General features: G+C 41.8%; 1 protein-coding gene across 1 annotated transcript in view; it reads right to left on the bottom strand.

Annotated features, from left to right (window-relative positions):
• The window catches only part of LOC116371558 (CUB and sushi domain-containing protein 3-like), a 258,797-nt gene that overhangs the window by 160,069 nt on the left and 71,462 nt on the right, over window positions 1-27,266 (bottom strand). The window contains 1 exon segment of the mRNA XM_031820410.1: window positions 18,116-18,228. Within this exon segment, the coding sequence (XP_031676270.1) occupies window positions 18,116-18,228 (113 nt within the window).

The raw sequence follows: 27,266 nt of genomic DNA on the forward strand, positions 1-27,266 counted from the left end.
TGTTTATAGTGGGTATGTTATCGTGTGTGTATAGTGGGTATGTCATCGTGTGTTTATAGTGGGTATGTTATCGTGTGTGTTTATAGTGGGTATGTTATCGTGTGTGTGTATAGTGGGTATGTTATTGTGTGTATATAGTGGGTATGTTATCGTGTGTGTGTAGTGGGTATGTTATCGTGTGTGTGTAGTGGGTATGTTATCGTGTGTGTATAGTGGGTATGTCATCGTGTGTGTATAGTGGGTATGTCATCGTGTGTGTGTATAGTTGGTATGTCATCGTGTGTGTATAGTGGGTATGTCAATGTGTGTGTGTATAGTGGGTATGTTATTGTGTGTGTATAGTGGGTATGTTATCGTGTGTATAGTGGGTATGTTATCGTGTGTGTGTATAGTGGGTATGTCATCGTGTGTGTATAGTGGGTATGTTATCGTGTGTATAGTGGGTATGTTATCGTGTGTGTGTATAGTGGGTATGTCATCGTGTGTGTATAGTGGGTATGTCATCGTGCGTGTGTATAGTTGGTATGTCATCATGTGTGTAATGTGGGTATGTCAATGTGTGTGTGTATAGTGGGTATGTTATCGTGTGTGTGTAGTGGGTATGTTATTGTGTGTGTATAGTGGGTATGTTATCATGTGTGTGTAGTGGGTATGTTATTGTGTGTGTGTAGTGGGTATGTTATTGTGTGTGTATAGTGGGTATGTCATCGTATGTGTGTATAGTTAGTATGTCATCGTGTGTGTATAGTGGGTATGTCAATGTGTGTGTGTATAGTGGGTATGTTATCGTGTGTGTGTAGTGGGTATGTTATTGTGTGTGTATAGTGGGTATGTTATCATGTGGGTATGTTATTGTGTGTGTATAGTGGGTATGTTATCGTGTGTTTATAGTGGGTATGTTATCGTGTGTGTGTAGTGGGTATGTTATCGTGTGTGTGTAGTGGGTATGTTATTGTGTGTGTATAGTGGGTATGTTATCATGTGTGTGTAGTGGGTATGTTATTGTGTGTGTGTAGTGGGTATGTTATCGTGTGTGTATAGTGGGTATGTTATCATGTGTGTATAGTGGGTATGTTATCATGTGTGTATAGTGGGTATGTTATCATGTGGGTATGTTATCGTGTGTGTATAGTGGGTATGTTATCGTGTGTTTATAGTGGGTATGTTATCGTGTGTGTGTAGTGGGTATGTTATCGTGTGTGTGTAGTGGGTATGTTATTGTGTGTGTAGTGGGTATGTTATCATGTGGGTATGTTATCATGTGGGTATAGTGGGTATGTTATCATGTGTGTATAGTGGGTATGTTATCATGTGTGTATAGTGGGTATGTTATCATGTGTGTATAGTGGGTATGTTATCATGTGTGTATAGTGGGTATGTTATCATGTGGGTATAGTGGGTATGTTATCATGTGTGTATAGTGGGTATGTTATCGTGTGTGTGTAGTGGGTATGTTATTGTGTGTGTATAGTGGGTATGTTATCATGTGGGTATAGTGGGTATGTTATCATGTGGGTATGTTATCGTGTGTGTGTATAGTGGGTATGTTATCGTGTGTGTGTATAGTGGGTATGTTATCATGTGGGTATGTTATTGTGTGTGTATAGTGGGTATGTTATCGTGTGTGTGTAGTGGGTATGTTATCGTGTGTGTGTGTATAGTGGGTATGTTATCGTGTGTGTGTAGTGTGTATGTTATCGTGTGTGTGTATAGTGGGTATGTTATCATGTGGGTGTGTTATTGTGTGTGTATAGTGGGTATGTTATTGTGTGGGTATGTTATTGTGTGGGTATGTTATCGTGTGTGTGTCTTAGCCTATGTTTGTGTTGCTTCACAGTCCCTGCTGTTCCATAAGGTGTATTTTTATCAGTTTTTTAAATCTGATGTGGAATAGAGTTCCATGTAGTCATGGCTCTATGTGGTACCGTGTGCCTCCCATAGTCTGTTCTGGACTTGAGGACTGTGAAGGGACCTCTGGTGGCATGTCTTGTGGGGTATGCATGGGGTGTCTGAGCTGTGTGGTAGTCATTTAAACAGACAGCTCGGTGCTTTCAACATGTCAATACCTCTCACAAATACAAGTAGTGACGAAGCCAATCTCTCCTCCACTTTGAGCCAGGAGAGATTGACATGCAGACCGAGGCTCTGCATCTGTCCTCGTGCTCCTAGACCTTAGTGCTGCTTATGACATCATCGATCACCACTTTCTTTTGGAGAGATTGGAAACCCTAATTGGTCTACACGGACAAGTTCTGGCCTGGTTTAGATAGTTCTGGCCTGGTTTAGATCTTATCTGTCGGAAAGATATCAGTTTGTCTCTGTGGATGGTTTGTCTTCTGACAAATCAACTGTAAGTTTCGGTGTTCCTCAAGGCTCCGTTTTAGGACCACTATTGTTTTCACTAAATATTCTACCTCTTGGTGATGTCATTCGGAAACATAATGTTAACATTCACTGCTATGCGGACGACACACAGCTGTACATTTCAATGAAACATGGTGAAGCCCCAACATTGCCCTCCCTGGAAGCCTGTCTTTCAGACAAGAAAGTGGATGGCAGCAAATGTTTTACTTTAAAACTCTGACAAAACAGAGATGCTAGTTCTAAGGTCCCAAGAAACAAAGAGATCTTCCGTTGGATCTGACAATTAATCTTAATGGTTGTGAAGTCTTCTCAAATAAAACTGTGAAGGGACCCCAGTGTTACTCTGGACCCTGATCTCTCTTTTGACGAACATATCAAGAATGTTTCAAAGTTTTTTCCATCTACGTAACATTGCAAAAATCGCATGTCTTTTGCCACAAAATGATGCATAAAAGCTTATCCATGCGTTTGTTCCTTCTAAACTAGACTACTGCAATGCTCTACTTTCCGGCTACCCGGATAAAGCACTAAATAAACTTCAGTTAGTGCTGAACACGGCTGCTAGAATCTTGACTAGAACCAACATTTGTTTTTCATATTACTCCAGTGCTAGCCTCCCTACACTGGCTTCCTGTCAAGGCAAGGGTTGATTTCAAGGTTTTACTGCTAACCTACAACTCATTACATGGGCTTGCTCCTACCTATCTTTCCGATTTGGTCCTGCCGTACATACACACACGTACGCTACGGTCACAAGACGCAGGCCTCCTTACTGTCCCTAGAATTTCTAAGCAAACAGCTGGAAGCATGGCTTTCTCCTATAGAGCTCCATTTTTATGGAATGGTCTGCCTACCCATGTGAGAAATGCAGACTCGGTCTCGACCTTTAAGTCTTTATTGAAGACTCATCTCTTCAGTAGATCCTATGATTGAGTGTAGTCTGGCCCAGGAGTGTGAAGGTGAACGGAAAGGCTCTGGAGCAACGAACCGCCCTTGCTGTCTCTGCCTGGCTGGTTCCCCTCTTTCCACTGGGATTCTCTGCCTCTAACCCTATTACAGGGGCTGAGTCACTGGCTTACTGGTGCTCTTCCATGCCTTCCCTAGGAGAGGTGTGTCACTTGAGTGGGTTGAGTCACTGATGTGATCTTCTTGTTCAAGTTGGTGCTCCCTCGGGTTTGTGCCGTGGGGGAGATCTTCGTGGGCTATACTACTCAGCCTTGTCTCAGGGTAGTAAGTTGGTGGTTGAAGATATTCCTCTTGTGGTGTGGGGGCTGTGCTTTGGCACAGGTTGGCCCAGGCCACAGCGTCTCCCGACCCCGCCTGTCTCATCCTCCAGTATCTATGCTACAATAGTTAAAAGCCAACTGACATTTACTCCTGAGGTGCTGACCTGTTGCACCCTCGACAACCACTGTGATTATTATTATCTGACCCTGCTGGTCATTTATGAACATTTGAACATCTTGGCCATGTTCTGTTATAATCTCCACCCGGCACAGCCAGAAGAGGACTGGCCACCCCTCAGAGCCTGGTTCCTCTCTAGGTTTCTTCCTAGGTTCTGGCCTTTCTAGGGAGTTTTTCCTAGCCACCGTGCTTCTACACCTGCATTGCTTGCTGTTTGGGGTTTTAGGCTGGGTTTCTGTACAGCACTTTGAGACATCAGCTGATGTAAGAAGAGCTTTATAAATACATTTGATTGATTCATATTATTAATGTTTGCTCTCTCAATATTAGGAATGTGTTCTTAATATTTTGTACACTAAAGTGTATATTGGTGTTAAACTGTTAAACCCATAAACCTCTCAGTGAACCACTGGTTTAATAACAACATTCATATCCAATGACTGGAGTTCTGACACATTTGGGCCCACCTGCCCAATATGTAAAAGACTAAGTTTGCTCAATTAAACCACTGACAAAAGTTGGATTTGTGTTGTTCTACTGTATTATTGACTGTACGTTTGTTTTATTCCATGTGTAACTCTGTGTTGTTGTTTGTGTCGAACTGCTTTGCTTTATCTTGGCCAGGTCGCAGTTATAAATGAGAACTTGTTCTCAACTAGCCTTCCTTGGTTAAATAAAGGTGAAATAAATATATTTATTTATTTTTTAAATTGTTATATTGTTTTTGAAATGATTGTCTATGTACTGCTACTGAGGACAGAGTAGAATATGTTGAATATCAATGCAGTGTGAATTAATATAATAATTACACCCATCAGTTAAAACAACTGCTGTGCGATATAAATTAAAAAAGGATTCATTCTGTCAAGCAGTTTGATAGAAAACATATTGCAGTCGAGTGTAGATACTATCAATGTTGTGTTTGTGTACCATCTGTCTTTAAGCTAATTATTCTGGAACCAGAATAAGGGGGTTTGCATCCCAAATGACCCCCTATTCCCCAAAATGTAGTGCACTACTTTTAACCTAGGTCAATAGGAATCTGGTTAAAAGCAGTGCACTACATAGGGAATATGGTGTCGTTTTTAGAGTGAAACTGCTGTCTGTGAAGAACACATTGAAAACCTAAATCATAAAGCTGACTGGCAGAGACAGAAACAGTCGTTCTTTCCACTGCTCGTTCTCTGCAACCCGTTCACAGTTCTCGCACGTCATTTCTATACAGTAAATGTATTTACTACGTGTCGTCTCCAGCCTTCTAGGAGCCTTTGTGTGTTTAATCTCAGAAAGAGGTTTTTTTTGGGGGGTAAAAAGCAGGAGACACATTTCTGTCTCGTAATCAATAAATCTCTCCAAAAGCAGAATGGAATCTTGTGTGCACTGTAGCTATCTGGACTGTCTGTCACCACAGATTACATGTGTCTATGATGACGGCTAGGAGTTTTTATTTGGATTGGATTTCTGCCACGTCCACGAGTATGATCTGATAACAGATGATAACCGACAGAGGGATTAATGGTGAAGATATAATCATCAGATGATAACCGACAGAGGGATTAATGGTAGAACTATAATCATCAGATGATAACCGACAGAGGGATTAATGGTAGAACTATAATCATCGGATGGATTAATGGTGAAGCTATAATCATTAGATGATAACCGACAGAGGGATTAATGGTGAAGCTATAATCATTAGATGATAACCGACAGAGGGATTAATGGTAGAACTATAATCATTAGATGATAACCGACAGAGGGATTAATGGTAGAACTATAATCATTAGATGATAACCGACAGATGGATTAATGGTGAAGCTATAATCATTAGATGATAACCGACAGATGGATTAATGGTAGAACTATAATCATCAGATGATAACCGACAGATGGATTAATGGTGAAGCTATAATCATCGGGTGATAACCGACAGATGGATTAATGGTGAAGCTATAATCATTAGATGATAACCGACAGATGGATTAATGGTAGAACTATAATCATTAGATGATAACCGACAGATGGATTAATGGTGAAGCTATAATCATTAGATGATAACCGACAGATGGATTAATGGTGAAGCTATAATCATTAGATGATAACCGACAGATGGATTAATGGTGAAGCTATAATCATCAGATGGATTAATGGTGGAGTTATAATCATCAGATGGATTAATGGTGAAATTATAATCATCAGATGGATTAATGGTGGAGTTATAATCATCAGATGGATTAATGGTGGAGTTATAATCATCAGATGGATTAATGGTGGAGTTATAATCATCAGATGGATTAATGGTGGAGTTATAATCATTAGATGATAACCTACAGATGGATTAATGGTGGAGTTATAATCATCAGATGGATTAATGGTGAAGCTATAATCATTAGATGATAACCGACAGATGGATTAATGGTGGAGTTATAATCATCAGATGGATTAATGGTGGAGTTATAATCATCAGATGGATTAATGGTGAAGCTATAATCATTAGATGATAACCGACAGATGGATTAATGGTGGAGCTATAATCATCAGATGGATTAATGGTGGAGTTATAATCATCAGATGGATTAATGGTGAAATTATAATCATCAGATGGATTAATGGTGGAGTTATAATCATCAGATGGATTAATGGTGGAGTTATAATCATCAGATGGATTAATGGTGGAGTTATAATCATCAGATGGATTAATGGTGGAGTTATAATCATCAGATGATAACCAACAGATGGATTAATGGTGAAGCTATAATCATCAGATGGATTAATGGTGGAGCTATAATCATCAGATGATAACCAACAGAGAGAATAATGGTGAAGCTACAATCATCAGATGGATTAATGGTGAAGCTATAATCATCAGATGATAACCGACAGAGAGATTAATGGTGAAGCTACAATCATCAGATGGATTAATGGTGGAGCTATAATCATCAGATGGATTAATGGTAGAACTATAATCATCAGATGATAACCAACAGAGAGATTAATGGTGGATCTATAATCATCAGATGATAACCAACAGAGAGATTAATGGTGGAGCTATAATCATCAGATGATAACCAACAGAGGGATTAATGGTAGAACTATAATCATCAGATGATAACCAACAGAGAGATTAATGGTGAAGCTATAATCATCAGAAGGATTTGTTTGGAAAATGAACGCGATGGGTCAATACAGTATAACAGCACATCGAACCATTTCACAGCACATCACCACATTGGGGTTTTAGGCTGGGTTTCTGTACAGCACTTTGAGATATCAGCTGATGTACGAAGGGCTATATAAATAAATTTGATTTGATTTGATTTGATGTTATGCATTTCTTTCTGATAAAGTCCTATATTGGCCAACAGAAGCCATTCCAAACACGGCCTGTCAGAAGGCAGACTAAAGTTGAGCAGATTTATTTATTTTTTGCTCAAATGTTAAACTGAAAATATGGAAAGTCATCTTTCAGTCGCAATGTTTGCCAAGTTTGAAACAAACGCATATAAACACTCATTATAACTCTAGGGGCGTGGCTACGTTTCATTTAAACACTCATTATAACTCTAGGGGCGTGGCTACGTTTCATATAAACACTCATTATAACTCAATGGGCGTGGCTACGTTTCATATAAACACTTATTATAACATTAGGGGCGTGGCTATGTTTCATGACAAATATAGTAATAATATATATCTGCCCCACTCTCAGAGAAATCAGTAGTACTGCTAGGTTTTACACAGTAATAATATATATCTGCCTCACTCTCAGAGAAATCAGTAGTACTGCTAGGTTTTACACAGTAATAATATATATCTGCCTCTCTCACAGAGAAATCAGTAGTACTGCTAGGATTTTACACAGTCACATGTAACAAATAACTACTTTAATTTGTTTTACTGTGAAAATTATACATTTGTGACATCAATATTTAAAAACATGTTAAAATACTGAATCAATACAGTAGTATGAGACCTGTATATAAAATACTGAATCAATACAGTAGTATGAGACCTGTATATAAAATACTGAATCAATACAGTAGTATGAGACCTGTATATAAAATACTGAATCAATACAGTTGTAAGAGACCTGTATATAAAATACTGAATCAATACAGTAGTATGAGACCTGTATATAAAATACTGAATCAATACAGTAGTATGATACCTGTACGTAACATACTGAATCAATACAGTAGTATGAGACCTGTATATAAAATACTGAATCAATACAGTAGTATGAGACCTGTATATAAAATACTGAATCAATACAGTAGTATGAGACCTGTATATAAAATACTGAATCAATACAGTAGTAAGAGACCTGTATATAAAATACTGAATCAATACAGTAGTATGAGACCTGTATATAAAATACTGAATCAATACAATAGTATGAGACCTGTATATAAAATACTGAATCAATACAGTAGTATGAGACCTGTACGTAACATACTGAATCAATACAGTAGTATGAGACCTGTATATAAAATACTGAATCAATACAGTAGTATGAGACCTGTATATAAAATACTGAATCAATACAGTAGTATGAGACCTGTATATAAAATACTGAATCAATACAATAGTATGAGACCTGTATATAAAATACTGAATCAATACAATAGTATGAGACCTGTATATAAAATACTGAATCAATACAGTAGTATGAGACCTGTATATAAAATACTGAATCAATACAGTAGTATGAGACCTGTATATAAAATACTGAATCAATACAGTAGTATGAGACCTGTATATAAAATACTGAATCAATACAGTAGTATGAGACCTGTATATAAAATACTGAATCAATACAGTAGTATGAGACCTGTATATAAAATACTGAATCAATACAGTAGTATGAGACCTGTATATAAAATACTGAATCAATACAGTAGTATGAGACCTGTATATAAAATACTGAATCAATACAGTAGTGTGAGACCTGTATATAAAATACTGAATCAATACAGTACTATGAGACCTGTATATAAAATACTGAATCAATACAGTACTATGAGACCTGTATATAAAATACTGAATCAATACAGTAGTATGATACCTGTATATAAAATACTGAATCAATACAGTAGTATGATACCTGTATATAAAATACTGAATCAATACAGTAGTATGAGACCTGTATATAAAATACTGAATCAATACAATAGTATGAGACCTGTATATAAAATACTGAATCAATACAGTAGTATGAGACCTGTATATAAAATACTGAATCAATACAGTAGTGTGAGACCTGTATATAAAATACTGAATCAATACAGTAGTATGAGACCTGTATATAAAATACTGAATCAATACAGTAGTATGAGACCTGTATATAAAATACTGAATCAATACAATAGTATGAGACCTGTATATAAAATACTGAATCAATACAGTAGTATGAGACCTGTATATAAAATACTGAATCAATACAGTAGTATGATACCTGTATATAAAATACTGAATCAATACAGTAGTATGATACCTGTACGTAACATACTGAATCAATACAGTAGTATGAGACCTGTATATAAAATACTGAATCAATACAATAGTATGAGACCTGTATATAAAATACTGAATCAATACAGTAGTATGAGACCTGTACGTAACATACTGAATCAATACAGTAGTATGAGACCTGTATATAAAATACTGAATCAATACAGTAGTATGAGACCTGTACGTAACATACTGAATCAATACAGTAGTATGAGACCTGTACGTAACATACTGAATCAAATCAAATCAACTTTATTTGTCACATACACATGGTTAGCACATGGTTAGCAGGTGTTAATGTGAGTGTAGCGAAATGCTTGTGCTTCTAGTTCCGACCGTGCAGTAATATCTAACAAGTAATCTAGCTAACAACTTCACAACAACTACCTCATACACACAAGTGTAAAGGAATGAATATGAATATGTACATAAAGATATATCAATGAGTGATGGCCGAACGGCATAGGCAAGATGCAGTAGATGGTATAGAGTACAGTATATACATATGAGATGAGTAATGTAGGGTATGTAAACATTATATGAAGTGGCATTGTTTAAAGTGGCTAGTGATACATTACATCAAGATGGCAAGGTGTAGTAGATGGTATAGAGTACAGTATATACATATGAGATGAGTAATGTAGGGTATATAAACATTATATAATATAAAGTGGCTGGTGATAAATTGATTACATCACTTTTTCCATTATTAAAGTGGCTGGAGTTGAGTCAGTGTCATTGACAGTGTGTTGGCAGCAGCCACTCAATGTTAGTGGTGGCTGTTTAACAGTCTGATGGCCTTGAGATAGAAGCTGTTTTTCAGTCTCTCGGTCCCAGTTTTGATGCACCTGTACTGACCTCGCCTTCTGGATGATAGCGGGGTGAACAGGCAGTGGCTCGGGTGGTTGCTGTCCTTGGTGATCTTTTTGGCCTTCCTGTGACATCGGGTGGTGTAGGTGTCCTGGAGGGCAGGTAGTTTGCACCCGGTGATGCGTTGTGCAGACCTCACTACCCTCTGGAGAGCCTTACGGTTGAGGGCGGAGCAGCTGCCGTACCAGGCGGTGATACAGCCCAACAGGATGCTCTCGATTGTGCATCTGTAGAAGTTTGTGAGTGTTTTTGGTGACAAGCCAAATTTCTTCAGCCTCCTGAGGTTGAAGAGGCGCTGCTGCGCCTCCTTCACCACGCTGTCTGTGTGGGTGGACCATTTCAGTTTGTCCGTGATGTGTACGCTGAGGAACTTAAAACTCTCCACCCTCTCCACTACTGTCCCGTCGATGTGGATGGGGGCTGCTCCCTCTGCTGTTTCCTGAAGTCCACGATCATTTGCTTTGTTTTGTTGACATTGAGTGTGAGGTTATTTTCCTCACACCACACTCCGAGGGCCCTCACCTCCTCCCTGTAGGCCATCTCGTTGTTGTTGGTAATCAAGCCTACCACTGTAGTGTCGTCTGCAAACTTGATGATTGAGTTGGAGGCGTGCATGGCCACGCAGTCGTGGGTGAACAGGGAATACAGGAGAGGGCAAGAACGCACCCTTGTGGGGCCCCAGTGTTGAGGATCAGCGAGGTGGAGATGTTGTTACCTACCCTCACCACCTGGGGTGGCCCGTCAGGAAGTCCAGGACCCAGTTGCACAGGGCGGGGTCGAGACCCAGGGTCTCGAGCTTAATGACGAGTTTGGAGGGTACTATCGTGTTAAATGCTGAGCTGTAATCGATGAACAGCATTCTTACATGAGTATTCCTCTTGTCCAGATGGGTTAGGTCAGTGTGCAGTGTGGTGGCGATTGCGTGGTCTGTGGACCTATTGGGGCAATAAGCAAATTAGAGTGGGTCTAGGGTGTCAGGTAGGATGGAGGTGATATGGTCCTTGACTAGTCTCTCAAAGCAGTCGTTTAGCACAGTTACCTTAGCTTTCTTGGGAAGAGGAACAATGGTGGCCCTCTTGAAGCATGTGGGGACAGCAGACTGGGATAAGGATTGATTGAATATGTCTGTAAACACACCAGCCAGCTGGTCTGCGCATGCTCTGAGGGTGCGGCTGGGGATGCCGTCTGGGCCGGCAGCCTTGCGAGGGTTTACACCTTTAAATGTGTTACTCATGTTGGCTACAGTGAAGGAAAGCCCGCAGGTTTTGGTAGCGGGCCATGTCAGTGATACTGTACTGTCCTCAAAGTGAGCAAAAACGTTGTTTAGTCTGTCTGGGAGCAAGACATCGTGGTCCGCAACAGGGCTGGTTTTTCTTTTGTAGTCCGTGATTGACTGTAGACCCTGCCACATACCTCTCGTGTCTGAGCCGTTGAATTGAGATTCCACTTTGTCTCTGCACTGACACTTAGCTTGTTGGATTGCCTTGCGGATGGAATAGCTACACTGTCTGTATTCGGTCATGTTTCAGGTCACCTTGCCCTGATCAAAAGCAGTGGTTCGCACTTCAGTTTCAGGCGAATGCTGCCATCAATCCACAGTTTCTGGTTGGGGAATGTTTTAATCGTTGCTGTGGGTACAACATCACCTCTTGTTAATAAACTCACACACCGAATCAGCGTATTCATCAATGTTGTTGTTCGTCGCAATGAGGAACATATCCCAGTCCACGTGGTCGAAGCAATCTTGAAGCGTGGAATCCGATTGGTCGGACCAGCGTTGAACAGACCTGAGCGCGGGAGCTTCCTGTACTAGTTTCTGTCTATAGGCAAGGAGCAACAAAATGGGGTCGTGGTCAGCTTTTCCGAAGGGGCGGTGGGGGAGGGCCTTATAACAGTGGTCTAGGGTTTTGCCAGCCCTGATAGCACAATCGATATGCTGATAGAATTTGGGGAGCTTTGTTTTCAGTTTAGCCTTGTTAATATCCCCAGCTACAATAAAGGCAGCCTCAGGATATGTGGTTTCCAGTTTACATAGACTCCAATGAAGTTCTTTCAGGGCCGACGATGTGCCTGTTTGGGGGGGGATATACACGACTGTGATAATGATCGAAGAGAATTCTCCTGGTAGATAATGCGGTCTGCATTTGATTGTGAGGAATTCTAAGTCAGGTGAACAAAAGGGCTTGAGTTCCTGTATGTTGTTATGATCACACCACGTCTCGTTAATCACAAGGCATACGCCCCCGCCCCTCTTCTTACCAGAGAGATGCTTGTTTCTGTCGGCGCGGTGCGTGAAGAAACCAGGTGGCTGTACCGACTCCGATAGCGTGTCTCGTGTGAGCCATGTTTCCGTGAAACAAAGAATGTTACAGTCTCTGATGTCTCTCTGGAATGCTACCCTTGCTCGGATTTTGTCTACCTTGTTGTCAAGAGACTGGACATTGGCGAGTAGTATGCTCGGGATGTGCCCGTCTACGGAGCCTGACCAGAAAACCACTCCGTCTGCCCCTTCTTCTACAGCGTCGTTGTTTTGGGTCGCCGGCTGGGATCCGATCCATAGTCCTGGGTGGTGGGCCAAACAGAGGATCCGCTTCGGGAAAGTCGTATTCCTGGTCGTAATCTTGGTGAGTTGACGTTGCTCTTATATTCAATAGTTCCTCCCGACTGTATGTAGTAAAACCTAAGATTTCCTGGGGTAACAATGTCAGAAATAACACATAAAAAAACTAAATACTGCATAGTTTCGCAGGAACGCGAAGTGAGGCGGCCAACTCTGTCGGCGCCAGAAGTTATGTAATATGAGACCTGTATATAAAATACTGAATCAATACAGTAGTATGAGTCCTGTATATAAATTACTGAAACAATACAGTAATATGAGACCTGTATATAAAATACTGAATCAATACAGTAATATGAGACCTGTATATAAAATACTGAATCAATACAGTAATATGAGACCTGTATATAAAATACTGAATCAATACAGTAGTATGAGACCTGTATATAAAATACTGAATCAATACAGTAGTATGAGACCTGTATATAAAATACTGAATCAATACAGTAGTATGAGACCTGTATATAAAATACTGAATCAATACAGTAATATGAGACCTGTACGTAACATACTGAATCAATACAGTAGTATGAGACCTGTATATAAAATACTGAATCAATACAGTAGTATGAGACCTGTACATAAAATACTGAATCAATACAGTAGTATGAGACCTGTACATAAAATACTGAATCAATACAGTAGTATGAGACCTGTATATAAAATACTGAATCAATACAGTAGTATGAGACCTGTATATAAAATACTGACACTTGACTCCTATAGCAGATGCTCTTACACAGAGCGACTCTGAGTTAGTACATTCATCTTAAGATAACTAGGTGAGACTCAGACAACCACATATCACAGTCAAATATACAGGATATGAACATTTAATTTCATCTCAACAATGGATATATAGCAGGCTTTTTTTTGCAACAAAACCCATTTCAATACACGTCTTAAAAACACAAACACCGCGTGAAGGTACCCATAAGCAATCATTTCTGATTTAAAAACAACAACAACAACAAATGTGAGAAATTGGTCGATATGATGATTTGGAACAAAACTCGTCAAGTGTACAACAGGAGCAACAGCAGCAGTAGACTTGCCTCTCAGTAAACTCAGTGGTACTAGGGGTTGCAACCCAAACGGAACACTAGGGGCTGCAACCCAAACGGAACACTAGGGGTTGCAACCCAAACGGAACACTAGGGGTTGCAACCCAAACGGAGCACTAGGGGCTGCAACCCAAACGGAACACTAGGGGTTGCAACCCAAACGGAGCACTAGGGGTTGCAACCCAAACGGAACACTAGGGGCTGCAACCCAAACGGAAGACTAGGGGTTGCAACCCAAACGGAACACTAGGGGTTGCAACCCAAACGGAACACTAGGGGTTGCAACCCAAACGGAACACAACTCCTATTATAGTCCACTACATTTGACCAGGGCTCTTTGTTGCACGGAGAGAAACAGAGGGAATAGGGTGCCATTTGGGACGACACCGTATGAGTTATGTGAACAAGTAAATGAGGTAGTTGGCTCAGAGGTCTCTCTAGGGGGAGAGCTATTTATTTCCCTGTACAGCTAATGACTGTGTAGCCCTTTGAAGAATATGAGGGTGTGGAGTGGCACTGTGTGTGTGTGTGTGTGTGTGTGTGTGTGTGTGTGTGTGTGTGTGTGTGTGTGTGTGTGTGTGTGTGTGTGTGTGTGTGTGTGTATGTATGTGTGTGTGTGTGTGTGTATGTGTGTGTGTGTGTGTGTGTGTGTGTGTGTGTGTGCGTGTTTTGAGCAACATAAATCTCCCACAGGAGCCCTGTACTACATTGCTAGGAATGGCTGGGGTTTCATAGCAGCAGAATTAGTCAACCCTCATCACCCCCACACACACACACACACACACACACACATCACACAGAGCTAAACAACTTGTAAACACAGCGCAGAGAAAGTTTTCACTCAATAGACAACATCCACTGAGATGTCAACAACAAAAACATGAATTATTTAGATTTACATTATGGATCAACTGTGATCCAGAAACCTATTCTGAGGAAAACACATGTCTCGCGCTTATACACTAGATAATAGGTCTGCAGTGGTGCCATTAAAATAGAGACCCTTCAAGATAGACACACGTCTTATCAAAGCTACAGTCTATAAGTATAGCTAGCTAACCAATCTCTACAGAAAGCTAGCATATACAGTCCATAAATATAGCTAGCTAACCAATCTCTACAGAAAACTAGCATATACAGTCCATAAATATAGCTAGCTAACCAATCTCTACAGAAAACTAGCATATAGAGTCCATAAATATAGCTAGCTAACCAATCTCTACAGAAAACTAGCATATAGAGTCCATAAATATAGCTAGCTAACCAATTTCTTCAGAAAACTAGCATATACAGTCCATAAATATAGCTAGCTAACCAATCTCTACAGAAAACTAGCATATAGAGTCCATAAATATAGCTAGCTAACCAATCTCTACAGAAAACTAGCATATACAGTCCATAAATATAGCTAGCTAACCAATCTCTACAGAAAACTAGCATATACAGTCTATAAATATAGCTAGCTAACCAATCTCTACAGAAAACTAGCATATAGAGTCCATAAATATAGCTAGCTAACCAATCTCTACAGAAAACTAGCATATAGAGTCCATAAATATAGCTAGCTAACCAATCTCTACAGAAAACTAGCATATAGAGTCCATAAATATAGCTAGCTAACCAATCTCTACAGAAAACTAGCATATACAGTCCATAAATATAGCTAGCTAACCAATCTCTACAGAAAACTAGCATATACAGTCCGTAAATATAGTTAGTTAACAAATCTTTTCAGAAAACTAAAACATACAGTCCATAAGTATAGCTAGCAAACCAATCTCTTCAGAAAACAACAGTTTTCAGGGCAGTATGAGAAGCACACTCCCTATTAAAACAGGGTTGAGGTTGTGCATTCTCCAGAGGACTGTTTGAGACACATTAACTAGAGGAGCAGAGAGGACAGGACAGGACAGGAGACAAATGACTGCCTGAGACACATTATTAACTAGAGGAGAGGAGAGGACAGGACAGGACAGGAGACAAAGGACTGCCTGAGACACATTATTAACTAGAGGAGAGGAGAGGACAGGACAGGACAGGAGACAAAGGACTGCCTGAGACACATTATTAACTAGAGGAGAGGAGAGGACAGGACAGGAGACAAAGGACTGCCTGAGACACATTATTAACTAGAGAAGAGGAGAGAAGAGGAGAGGAATGTTTGAGACCCATTAATCAGTATAAACACACTGAGAGTCGAACTTGTTTTTCTCTCTGCTCCTTCGATGGATGAATGACAGGTAACACAATGAGATACCATCTCCTCTCCCTGTGTCCCAAATGGCACCCTATTCCCTCTATGGTGCACTACTTTTGACCAGGGCCTCTGTGAGCACCACTGAGCTAAAATAATATCTGATTCACTAAGAGCCTCACTGAGCTAAAATCATATCTGAGTCACTAAGACCATCACTGAGCTAAAATCATATCTGAGTAACTAAGACCATCACTGAGCTAAAATCATATCTGAGTCACTAAGACCATCACTGAGCTAAAATCATATCTGAGTCACTAAGACCATCACTGAGCTAAAATCGTATCTGAGTCACTAAGAGCCTCACTGAGCTAAAATCATATCTGAGTCACTAAGACCACCACTGAGCTAAAATAATATCTGATTCACTAAGAGCCTTACTGAGCTAAAATCATATCTGAGTCACTAAGACCATCACTGAGCTAAAATCTTATCTGAGTAACTAAGACCATCCCTGAGCTAAAATCATATCTGAGTCACTAAGACCATCACTGAGCTAAAATCATATCTGAGTCACTGAGACCATCACTGAGCTAAAATCATATCTGAGTCACTGAGACCATCACTGAGCTAAAATCATATCTGAGTCACTAAGACCATCACTGAGCTAAAATCATATCTGAGTAACTGCGAGCATCACTAAGCTAAAATTAGAGGAGAGGAGAGGAGAGGAGAGGAGAGGAGAGGAGAGGAGAGGAGAGGAGAGGAGAGGAGAGGAGAGGAGAGGAGAGGAGAGGAGAGGAGAGGAGAGAAAAAAGAAAAGGAGAGGAGAGGAGAGGAGAGGAGAGGAGAGGAGAGGAGAGGAGAGGAGAGGAGAGGAGAGGAGAGGAGAGGAGAGGAGAGGAGAGGAGAGGAGAGGAGAGGAGAGGAGAGGAGAGGAGAGAAAAAAGAAAAGGAGAGGAGAGAAGAGAAGAAAAAAAGAAAAGGGGAGGAGAGGAGAGGAGAGGAGAGGAGAGGAGAGGAGAGGAGAGGAGAGGAGAGGAGAGGAGAGGAGAGGAGAGGAGAGGAGAGGAGAGGAGAGGAGAGGAGAGGAGAGGAGAGGAGAGGAGAGGAGAGGAGAGGAGAGAAAAAAGAAAAGGAGAGGAGAGAAGAGAAGAAAAAAAGAAAAGGGGAGGAGAGGAGAGGAGAGGAGAGGAGAGGAGAGGAGAGGAGAGGAGAGGAGAGGAGAGGAGAGGAGGAGCGAGGAGAGGAGAGGAGAGGAGGAATGAGGAGAGGAGAGGAGGAGCGAGGAGAGGAGAGGAGGAGCAGAGAGGAGAGGAGAGGAGAGGAGAGGAGAGGAGAGGAGAGGAGAGGAGAGGAGAGGAGAGGAGAGGAGAGGAGAGGAGAGGAGAGGAGAGGAGAGGAGAGGAGAGGAGAGGAGAGGAGAGGAGAGGAATGAGGAGAGGAGGAGCGAGGAGAGGAGAGGAGGAGCGAGGAGAGGAGAGGAGGAGCAGAGAGGAGAGGATAGGAGCAGAGAGGAGAGGAGAGGAGAGGAGAGGAGAGGAGAGGAGAGGAGAGGAGAGGAGAGGAGAGGAGAGGAGAGGAGAGGAGAGGAGAGGAGAGGAGAGGAGAGGAGAGGAGAGGAGAGGAGCCTAGACATAACCTACTGCCACAGAGGTATACTTCATATTTAGACAGCCCCTGCATTTCTGTCGACTTCTGCACCGCTCTCGACAGAGATGAGTTAGCACATCCATTAGTTCAGCTAATTCCCTGCACCATCTGCTGTGTGATATAATATGCACCTCTGGAAAGAGAAATGGTTTGGGACAGAGGGGAAATGTTGAGATCCGGGTCAATGGGACCAAATGTTGTCATAATGCATGAGCCAGACAGGAGATGAAATGAGAAAATGTTTAGGATGATGTATATTTACACTTTCCATGGAGATGTAATGTTTCTAATTAAATGCGAATTCAAATTTTGTGACTAAAGATGATAATTTAACAACCTCTGAGTATCATTTAACTGAATACCAAAAGTTATGTCGTTTGACCGTGACCATCTCTCTCTTACAAGAAACAACAGTGAATATTTTTTCTCTCTCACCTTCATAAGCCATCTTAAATCCATGAGCGCTTACTGCAAAGTCACTGGTAAGCCGTAGTGAAAATATGGACCCTGTGCTGGTGACGGGAGGCGGGATCTGAAATCCTGTTAACCTGTTGAGAGGGGAAGACAAAAGGGGGACATCTTAGTTATAATGTGTTTCACTGAATGCAGAAACCAACCTACAAGGTCAAAAGCAAAACATCACAACACACTTTATCTGTTGGAAATTAAATAGAGTAATGTTACATCTGTCTTCTTCTAAATGTGGTTTTAAAGTATTCAGCATGTATGAAGTACAGTATGCAGTATGTATGCAGTACAGTATGCAGTATGAATGTAGTACAGTATGCAGTATGTATGCAGTACAGTATGTAGTATGAATGTAATACAGTATGCAGTATGTATGTAGTACAGTATGCAGTATGTATGCAGTATGTATGCAGTATGTATGTAGTACAGTATGCAGTATGTATGCAGTACAGTATGCAGTATGAATGTAATACAGTATGCAGTATATATGCAGTACAGTATGCAGTATGTATGCAGTACAGTATGCAGTATGTATGCAGTACAGTATGCAGTATGTATGAAGTACAGTGTGCAGAATGTATGAAGTGCAGTATGCAGTATGTATGCAGTACAGTATGCAGTATGAATGTAATACAGTATGCAGTATGTATGCAGTACAGTATGCAGTATGAATGTAATACAGTATGCAGTATGTATGTAGTACAGTATGCAGTATGTATGCAGTACAGTATGCAGTATGTATGCAGTACAGTATGCAGTATGTATGAAGTACAGTGTGCAGAATGTATGAAGTGCAGTATGCAGTATGTATGCAGTACAGTATGCAGTATGAATGGAGTACAGTATGCAGTATATATGCAGTACAGTATGTAGTATGTATGCAGTATGTAGGCAGTACAGTACATAGTATGAATGCAGTACAGTATAATGTATGTATGCAGTACAGTATGCTTTATGTATGCAGTATGTATGCAATACAGTATGCAGTATGTATGCAGTATGTATGCAGTATGCATGCAGTATGTAGGCAGTACATTATGTAGTACATTATGCGGTATGTATGCAGTACAGTATGCAGTATGTTTGCAGTACAGTAGTCAGTATGCAGTACAGTACGCAGTATGCAGTAAAGTATGCAATATGCAGTACAGTATGCATTATGTAAGCAGTACAGAATGCCATACAGTACGCAGTATGCAGTATGTAAGAAGTACAGTATGCAGTATGTATGCAGTAGAGTATGTAGTATGTATGTAGTACTGTATGCAGTATGTATGCCATTCAGTATACAGTATGTATGAAGTACAGTAGGCTGTATGTATGCAGTACAGTATATAATATGTATGCAGCACAGTATGCAGTACGTATACGGTACAGTATGCAGTATGAATGCAGTACAGTATAAGGTATGTATGCAGTATGTAAGTTGTACAGTATGTAGTACATTATGCAGAATGTATGCAGTGCAGTATGCAGTATTATGCAGTACGTACGCAGTACCGTAGGCACTATGCAGTACAGTATGCAGTATGTATGCAGTATGTATCTAGTATGTCAGCAGTACAGTATGCAGTACAGTATGCAGTAGGCAGTACAGTATGCAGTACAGTAAACAGTATGCAGTACAGTATGCAGTATTTATGCAGTATGCAGTACAGAATGCAATATGTATGCAGTATGTAAGCTGTACAGTATGTAGTACTTTATGCAGAACGTATGCAGTGCAGTATGCAGTATTATGCAGTACATACGCAGTACCGTAGGCACTATGCGGTACAGTATGCAGTATGTATGCAGTATGTATCTAGTATGTCAGCAGTACAGTATGCAGTACAGTATGCAGTAAACAGTACAGTATGCAGTACAGTAAACAGTATGCAGTACAGTATGCAGTATTTATGCAGTACAGTATGCAGTATGAATGCAGTATGTAGGCAGTACAGTATGCAGTACATTATGCAGTACAGTATGCAGTATGAATGCAGTATGTAGGCAGTACAGTATGCAGTACATTAAGCAGTATGTATGCAGTCCAGTATGCAGTATGTAAGCAGTGTAGTATGCAGTGCAGTATGCAGTACAGGATGCAGTATGTATTCAGTTCAGTATGTATGCAGTACAGTATGTAGTATGTATGCAGTACAGAATGCAGTATGTATGCAGTACAGTATGCCGTATGTATGCAGTCCAGTATGCAGTATGTATGCAGTACAGTATGCAGTACTATTTCTATTCCATTAGCTCTATCGAAGGTCAAGTTAAACATCGCTTGAGCACCTCCTCAACAGTTAGACATATAGTCGTCAGACGTTTCATTGTAACAGCCAGGATTGTCCTACTTCATAGGATTCCTTTAGATGAGGTATACCTTAAGCCATTCATTTTCACAGTGTGGTTTTAAAGAAGTGTTGCTGACCACACTTCGACTGGCGTACGCCAAAATCCAATCGACCATTTCAATCAAAGCAAAGATGGGAGAGTGAAACGGGCTGTGGAGTGGGGACAGAACTAACCAAGAATTAGATTGCCGTCGTGTCCTTCAATAGAGGGCCGCGGATATATTTCAACTACCACATTGTTCCGTTTCACAGCATCCCACGTGACCGAGGCTTTTACAGGGTACCTCACATTTAAAGAAAACACCTCCGACCTACAAAAGGCAGTGTTTTTTGGGGGGGCTGGATCTCAAACGGCACCTGATTCCCTGATGCACAAAGGGCTCTGGTCGAAAGTAGCACACTATATAGGGAATTAGGTGCCATTTGCGTTGGATATTGGGTGTAGCTGTTCCACCTACTAAAACATACAGTAAGATTTACCCTAGTATTGGCCTTTCTCACAGTTATGACACAACGTCCATCTAACGTGTGTGGTTGTGTTTGTGGTTATATGACCTACCATTGTATTGCATTGTGGGATATAAGATGCATTGGAAACTGTTTATTTCTGTGGCAGAGTAAGCAGCCCAGTGAGAGATAAAGACTGAAGAAACATTATAGAGACTGGTAGTAACACTAGAGACTGGTATTATAGTAACACTAGAGACTGGTATTATAGTAACACTAGACACTGGTATTGTAGTAACACTAGAGACTGGATTTATAGTAACACTAGAGACTGGTATTATAGTACCGGTCTCTAGTCAAATGGCACCCTATTCCCTATGGGCCCTGTTCAAATGGCACCCTATTCCCTATGGGCCCTGGACAAATGGCACCCTATTCCCTATAGGCCCTATTCCCTATGGGCCCTATTCCCTATGTCCCCTGATCAAATGGCCCCCTATTCCCTATGTGTCCTGATCAAATGGCCCCCTATTCCCTATGTGTCCTGATCAAATGGCCCCCTATTCCCTATGTGTCCTGTTCAAAGGTAGTGCACTAAAGTAGGGAATCGGGTTCCATATATGACTTAAGTCAGACAATAACGGCCACTACTTCTCACTGGCCAACCCTCTGTCATTATCTTCCCTCAGAAAAGGGCTCCGTGTGTAAGTGTTATTTCCAATTAGTCATAACATGCTGTTTACTCTTTAAACCAGATCCACAGGGTGGTTTGGACCCACTGGGGGACTAATTACCGACGGAGCAGAACAGACAGGTACAGAGAGGAGAGAGAGAGAGACAGAGAGGGGCGAGGGAGGGAGTAAGTGAGAGAGAATGAGAGACAGCCACTCTTCCTTCATTTCCCCCATGATGGGTGGATTACAGTCCCTCTCTCTCCATCTACCCCATGATGGGTAGCCTACAGTCCCTCTATCTCCATCTACCCATGATGGGTAGACTACAGTCCCTCTATCTCCATCTACCCCATGATGGGTAGACTACAGTCCCTCTATCTCCATCTACCCCATGATGGGTAGACTACAGTCCCTCTATCTACCCCATGATGGGTAGACTACAGTCCCTCTACCTCCATCTACCCCATGATGGGTAGACTACAGTCCCTCTATCTCCATCTACCCCATGATGGGTAGACTACAGTCCCTCTATCTCCATCTACCCCATGATGGGTAGACTACAGTCCCTCTATCTACCCCATGATGGGTAGACTACAGTCCCTCTACCTCCATCTACCCCATGATGGGTAGACTACAGTCCCTCTATCTCCATCTACCCCATGATGGGTAGACTACAGTCCCTCTATCTCCATCTACCCCATGATGGGTAGACTACAGTCCCTCTATCTCCATCTACCCCATGATGGGTAGACTACAGTCCCTCTATCTCCATCTACCCCATGATGGGTAGACTACAGTCACTCTATCTCCATCTACCACATGATGGGTAGACTACAGTCCCTCTATCTACCCCATGATGGGTAGACTACAGTCCCTCTATCTCCATCTACCCCATGATGGGTAGATGATGATAGGTGGCATAGCAGTTCAGACGTCTTTTGTCCTCGTCTTGTCGTGTCCTGTATATATATATATATTTACAACTATATTTACAACTTTTTCACATACATTTTATTTTTATTTTCCATCAACTCATCTTCAAAACACTCTCCTGCAACCCGCCTCACCAATGTATATTTATAAAAAAGTATTATTTACCTCAGATCTGTAATCCTCCAAGAAGCTAGCCAGAAACTCCAAGAAGCTAGCCTGAAACTAGCCAGAAGCTAATCCAGAAGCTAGTTCAGAAGCTAGTTAGCTCCTTTACTGGCAAATCGTTAATATTCAGCTAACCACGGTTTGTGGTCATCAGCTATCCTTTAGCTCGAAAATCTATCGCCAGTTCTGTACGGCGCGGCTCGGAACGGAACATACCGGACCAATTTTTCTCTCCATGTCCCTGGATTTCGACTGCTCTCTGGACATTCATACCCGGATCTCACAGCTAGCTGCTATCCGTGTGACTATCGGCCTTCGTCGATTCCGGAGCAAACATCAATTATTCCGGAGCTAGCAAGCTCCGTCAATCACTCCTGAGTTCCATCAATCACACCTGGGCTGCAGTCACCTATCCGGACCCGTTTTACTGCTTTCGCGGAGCCCCACCGGGCCTTCACAACTGGACTGCCGACGTTATCTACCCGAAGGAGTTATCTGGCTGGCTCCTCCGTCGCGACGTTACCTGAACGCCCATCTGCGGCCTGCTAACCGTTAGCTGTCTTACCGGCTGCTATCTGAATAGACAATCGGACAATTTTTTTTATTTTTTATATATATTTTTATTTTATTTTATTATTATTATTATGTTTTCTTCTTGGGCCTCTATAACTATATCTATTGTTTTTATTTTTGTTGTTGTTGTGTGATTTGGATTGATCCCCTCTACCACACGGAACCCCACTAATCTACTGACGGAACGTAAGGGGTGGCTAACAACAGACCTCCATCCTATGCTAGCTTGCTACCGATGCCCTGGCTAGCTGTCTAAATCACCAACCAACCTCTCCACTCACCGGACCCTTTTGATCACTCGACTAAGCATGCCTCTCCTTAATGTCAATATGTCTTGTCCATTTCTGTTCTGGTTAGTGTTTATTGGCTTATTTCACTGTAGAGCCTCTAGTCCTGCTCACTATACCTTATCCAACCTATTAGTTCCACCACCCACACATGCAATGACATCTCCTGGTTTCAACGATGTTTCTAGAGACAATATCTCTCTCTTCATCACTCAATACCTAGGTTTACCTCCACTGTATTCACATCCTACCATACATTTGTCTGTACATTATACCTTGATGCTATTTTATCGCCCCCAGAAACCTCCTTTTACTCTATGTTCCAGACGTTCTAGACGACCAATTCTCATAGCTTTTAGCCGTACCCTTATTCTACTACTCCTATGTTCCTCTGGCGATGTAGAGGTGAATCCAGGCCCTGCAGTGCCTGGCTCCACTCCTATTCCCCAGGCGCTCTCTTTTGACGACTTCTGTAACCGTAATAGCCTTGGTTTCATGCATGTTAACATTAGAAGCCTCCTCCCTAAGTTTGTTCTATTCACTGCTTTAGCACACTCTGCCAACCCGGATGTTCTAGCTGTGTCTGAATCCTGGCTTAGGAAGACCACCAAAAACTCAGACATTTTAATTCCAAACTACAACATTTTCAGACAAGATAGAACTGCCAAAGGGGGCGGTGTTGCAATCTACTGCAAAGATAGCCTGCAGAGTTCTGTCCTACTATCCAGGTCTGTACCCAAACAATTTGAACTTCTACTTTTAAAAATCCACCTCTCTAAAAACAAGTCTCTCACCGTTGCCGCCTGCTATAGACCACCCTCTGCCCCCAGCTGTGCTCTGGACACCATATGTGAACTGATTGCCCCCCATCTATCTTCAGAGTTCGTGCTGCTAGGCGACCTAAACTGGAACATGCTTAACACCCCAGCCATCCTACAATCTAAACTTGATGCCCTCAATCTCACACAAATTATCAATGAACCTACCAGGTACCTCCCCAAAACCTTAAACACGGGCACCCTCATAGATATCATCCTAACCAACTTCCCCTCTAAATACACCTCGGCTGTCTTCAACCAAGATCTCAGCGATCACTGCCTCATTGCCTGCATCCGTAATGGGTCAGCGGTCAAACGACCTCCACTCATCACTGTAAAACGCTCCCTGAAACACTTCTGCGAGCAGGCCTTTCTAATCGACCTGGCCGGGGTATCCTGGAAGGATATTGATCTCATCCCGTCAGTAGAGGATGCCTGGATATTTTTTTAAAATGCCTTCCTAACCATCCTAAATAAACATGCCCCATTCAAGAAATTTAGAACCAGGAACAGATATAGCCCTTGGTTCTCCCCAGACCTGACTGCCCTTAACCAACACAAAAACATCCTATGGCGTTCTGCATTAGCATCGAACAGCCCCCGTGATATGCAGCTGTTCAGGGAAGCTAGAAATCATTATACACAGGCAGTTAGAAAAGCCAAGGCTAGCTTTTTCAAGCAGAAATTTGCTTCCTGCAACACTAACTCAAAAAAGTTCTGGGACACTGTAAACTCCATGGAGAATAAGAACACCTCCTCCCAGCTGCCCACTGCACTGAAGATAGGAAACACTGTCACCACTGATAAATCCACCATAATTGAGAATTTCAATAAGCATTTTTCTACGGCTGGCCATGCTTTCCACCTGGCTACTCCTACCCCGGACAACAGCACTGCACCCCCAACAGCAACTCGCCCAAGCCTTCCCCATTTCTCCTTCTCCCAAATCCATTCAGCTGATGTTCTGAAAGAGCTGCAAAATCTGGACCCCTACAAATCAGCCGGGCTAGACAATCTGGACCCTTTCTTTCTAAAATTATCTGCCGAAATTGTTGCCACCCCTATTACTAGCCTGTTCAACCTCTCTTTCGTGTCGTCTGAGATTCCCAAAGATTGGAAAGCAGCTGCGGTCATCCCCCTCTTCAAAGGGGGGGACACTCTTGACCCAAACTGCTACAGACCTATATCTATCCTACCGTGCCTTTCTAAGGTCTTCGAAAGCCAAGTCAACAAACAGATTACCGACCATTTCGAATCTCACCATACCTTCTCTGCTATGCAATCTGGTTTCAGAGCTGGTCATGGGTGCACCTCAGCCACGCTCAAGGTCCTAAATGATATCTTAACCGCCATCGATAAGAAACATTACTGTGCAGCCGTATTCATTGATCTGGCCAAGGCTTTCGACTCTGTCAATCACCATATCCTCATCGGCAGACTCGACAGCCTTGGTTTCTCAAATGATTGCCTCGCCTGGTTCACCAACTACTTCTCTGATAGAGTTCAGTGTGTCAAATCGGAGGGTCTGCTGTCCGGACCTCTGGCAGTCTCTATGGGGGTGCCACAGGGTTCAATTCTTGGACCGACTCTCTTCTCTGTATACATCAATGAGGTCGCTCTTGCTGCTGGTGAGTCCCTGATCCACCTCTACGCAGACGACACCATTCTGTATACTTCCGGCCCTTCTTTGGACACTGTGTTAACAACCCTCCAGGCAAGCTTCAATGCCATACAACTCTCCTTCCGTGGCCTCCAATTGCTCTTAAATACAAGTAAAACTAAATGCATGCTCTTCAACCGATCGCTACCTGCACCTACCCGCCTGTCCAACATCACTACTCTGGACGGCTCTGACAACTACAAATACTTAGGTGTCTGGTTAGATTGTAAACTCTCCTTCCAGACCCATATCAAACATCTCCAATCCAAAGTTAAATCTAGAATTGGCTTCCTATTTCGCAACAAAGCATCCTTCACTCATGCTGCCAAACATACCCTTGTAAAACTGACCATCCTACCAATCCTCGACTTTGGCGATGTCATTTACAAAATAGCCTCCAATACCCTACTCAACAAATTGGATGCAGTCTATCACAGTGCAATCCGTTTTATCACCAAAGCCCCATATACTACCCACCATTGCGACCTGTACGCTCTCGTTGGCTGGCCCTCGCTTCATACTCGTCGCCAAACCCACTGGCTCCATGTCATCTACAAGACCCTGCTAGGTAAAGTCCCCCCTTATCTCAGCTCGCTGGTCACCATAGCATCTCCCACCTGTAGCACACGCTCCAGCAGGTATATCTCTCTAGTCACCCCCAAAACCAATTCTTTCTTTGGCCGCCTCTCCTTCCAGTTCTCTGCTGCCAATGACTGGAACGAACTACAAAAATCTCTGAAACTGGAAACACTTATCTCCCTCACTAGCTTTAAGCACCAACTGTCAGAGCAGCTCACAGATTACTGCACCTGTACATAGCCCACCTATAATTTAGCCCAAACAACTACCTCTTTCCCAACTGTATTTAATTTTAATTTATTTATTTATTTTGCTCCTTTGCACCCCATTATTTTTTATTTCTACTTTGCTCATTCTTCCATTGCTAAACTACCATTCCAGTATTTTACTTGCTATATTGTATTTACTTTGCCATCATGGCCTTTTTTGCCTTTACCTCCCTTCTCACCTCATTTGCTCACATTGTATATAGACTTGTTTATACTGCATTATTGACTGTATGTTTGTTTTTACTCCATGTGTAACTCTGTGTCGTTTTATCTGTCGAACTGCTTTGCTTTATCTTGGCCAGGTCGCAATTGTAAATGAGAACTTGTTCTCAACTTGCCTACCTGGTTAAATAAAGGTAAAATAAATAAAAAAA

Source organism: Oncorhynchus kisutch, unplaced genomic scaffold (assembly GCF_002021735.2).
Source record: "Oncorhynchus kisutch isolate 150728-3 unplaced genomic scaffold, Okis_V2 scaffold3357, whole genome shotgun sequence".
NCBI classification, from domain to species: domain Eukaryota; kingdom Metazoa; phylum Chordata; class Actinopteri; order Salmoniformes; family Salmonidae; genus Oncorhynchus; species Oncorhynchus kisutch.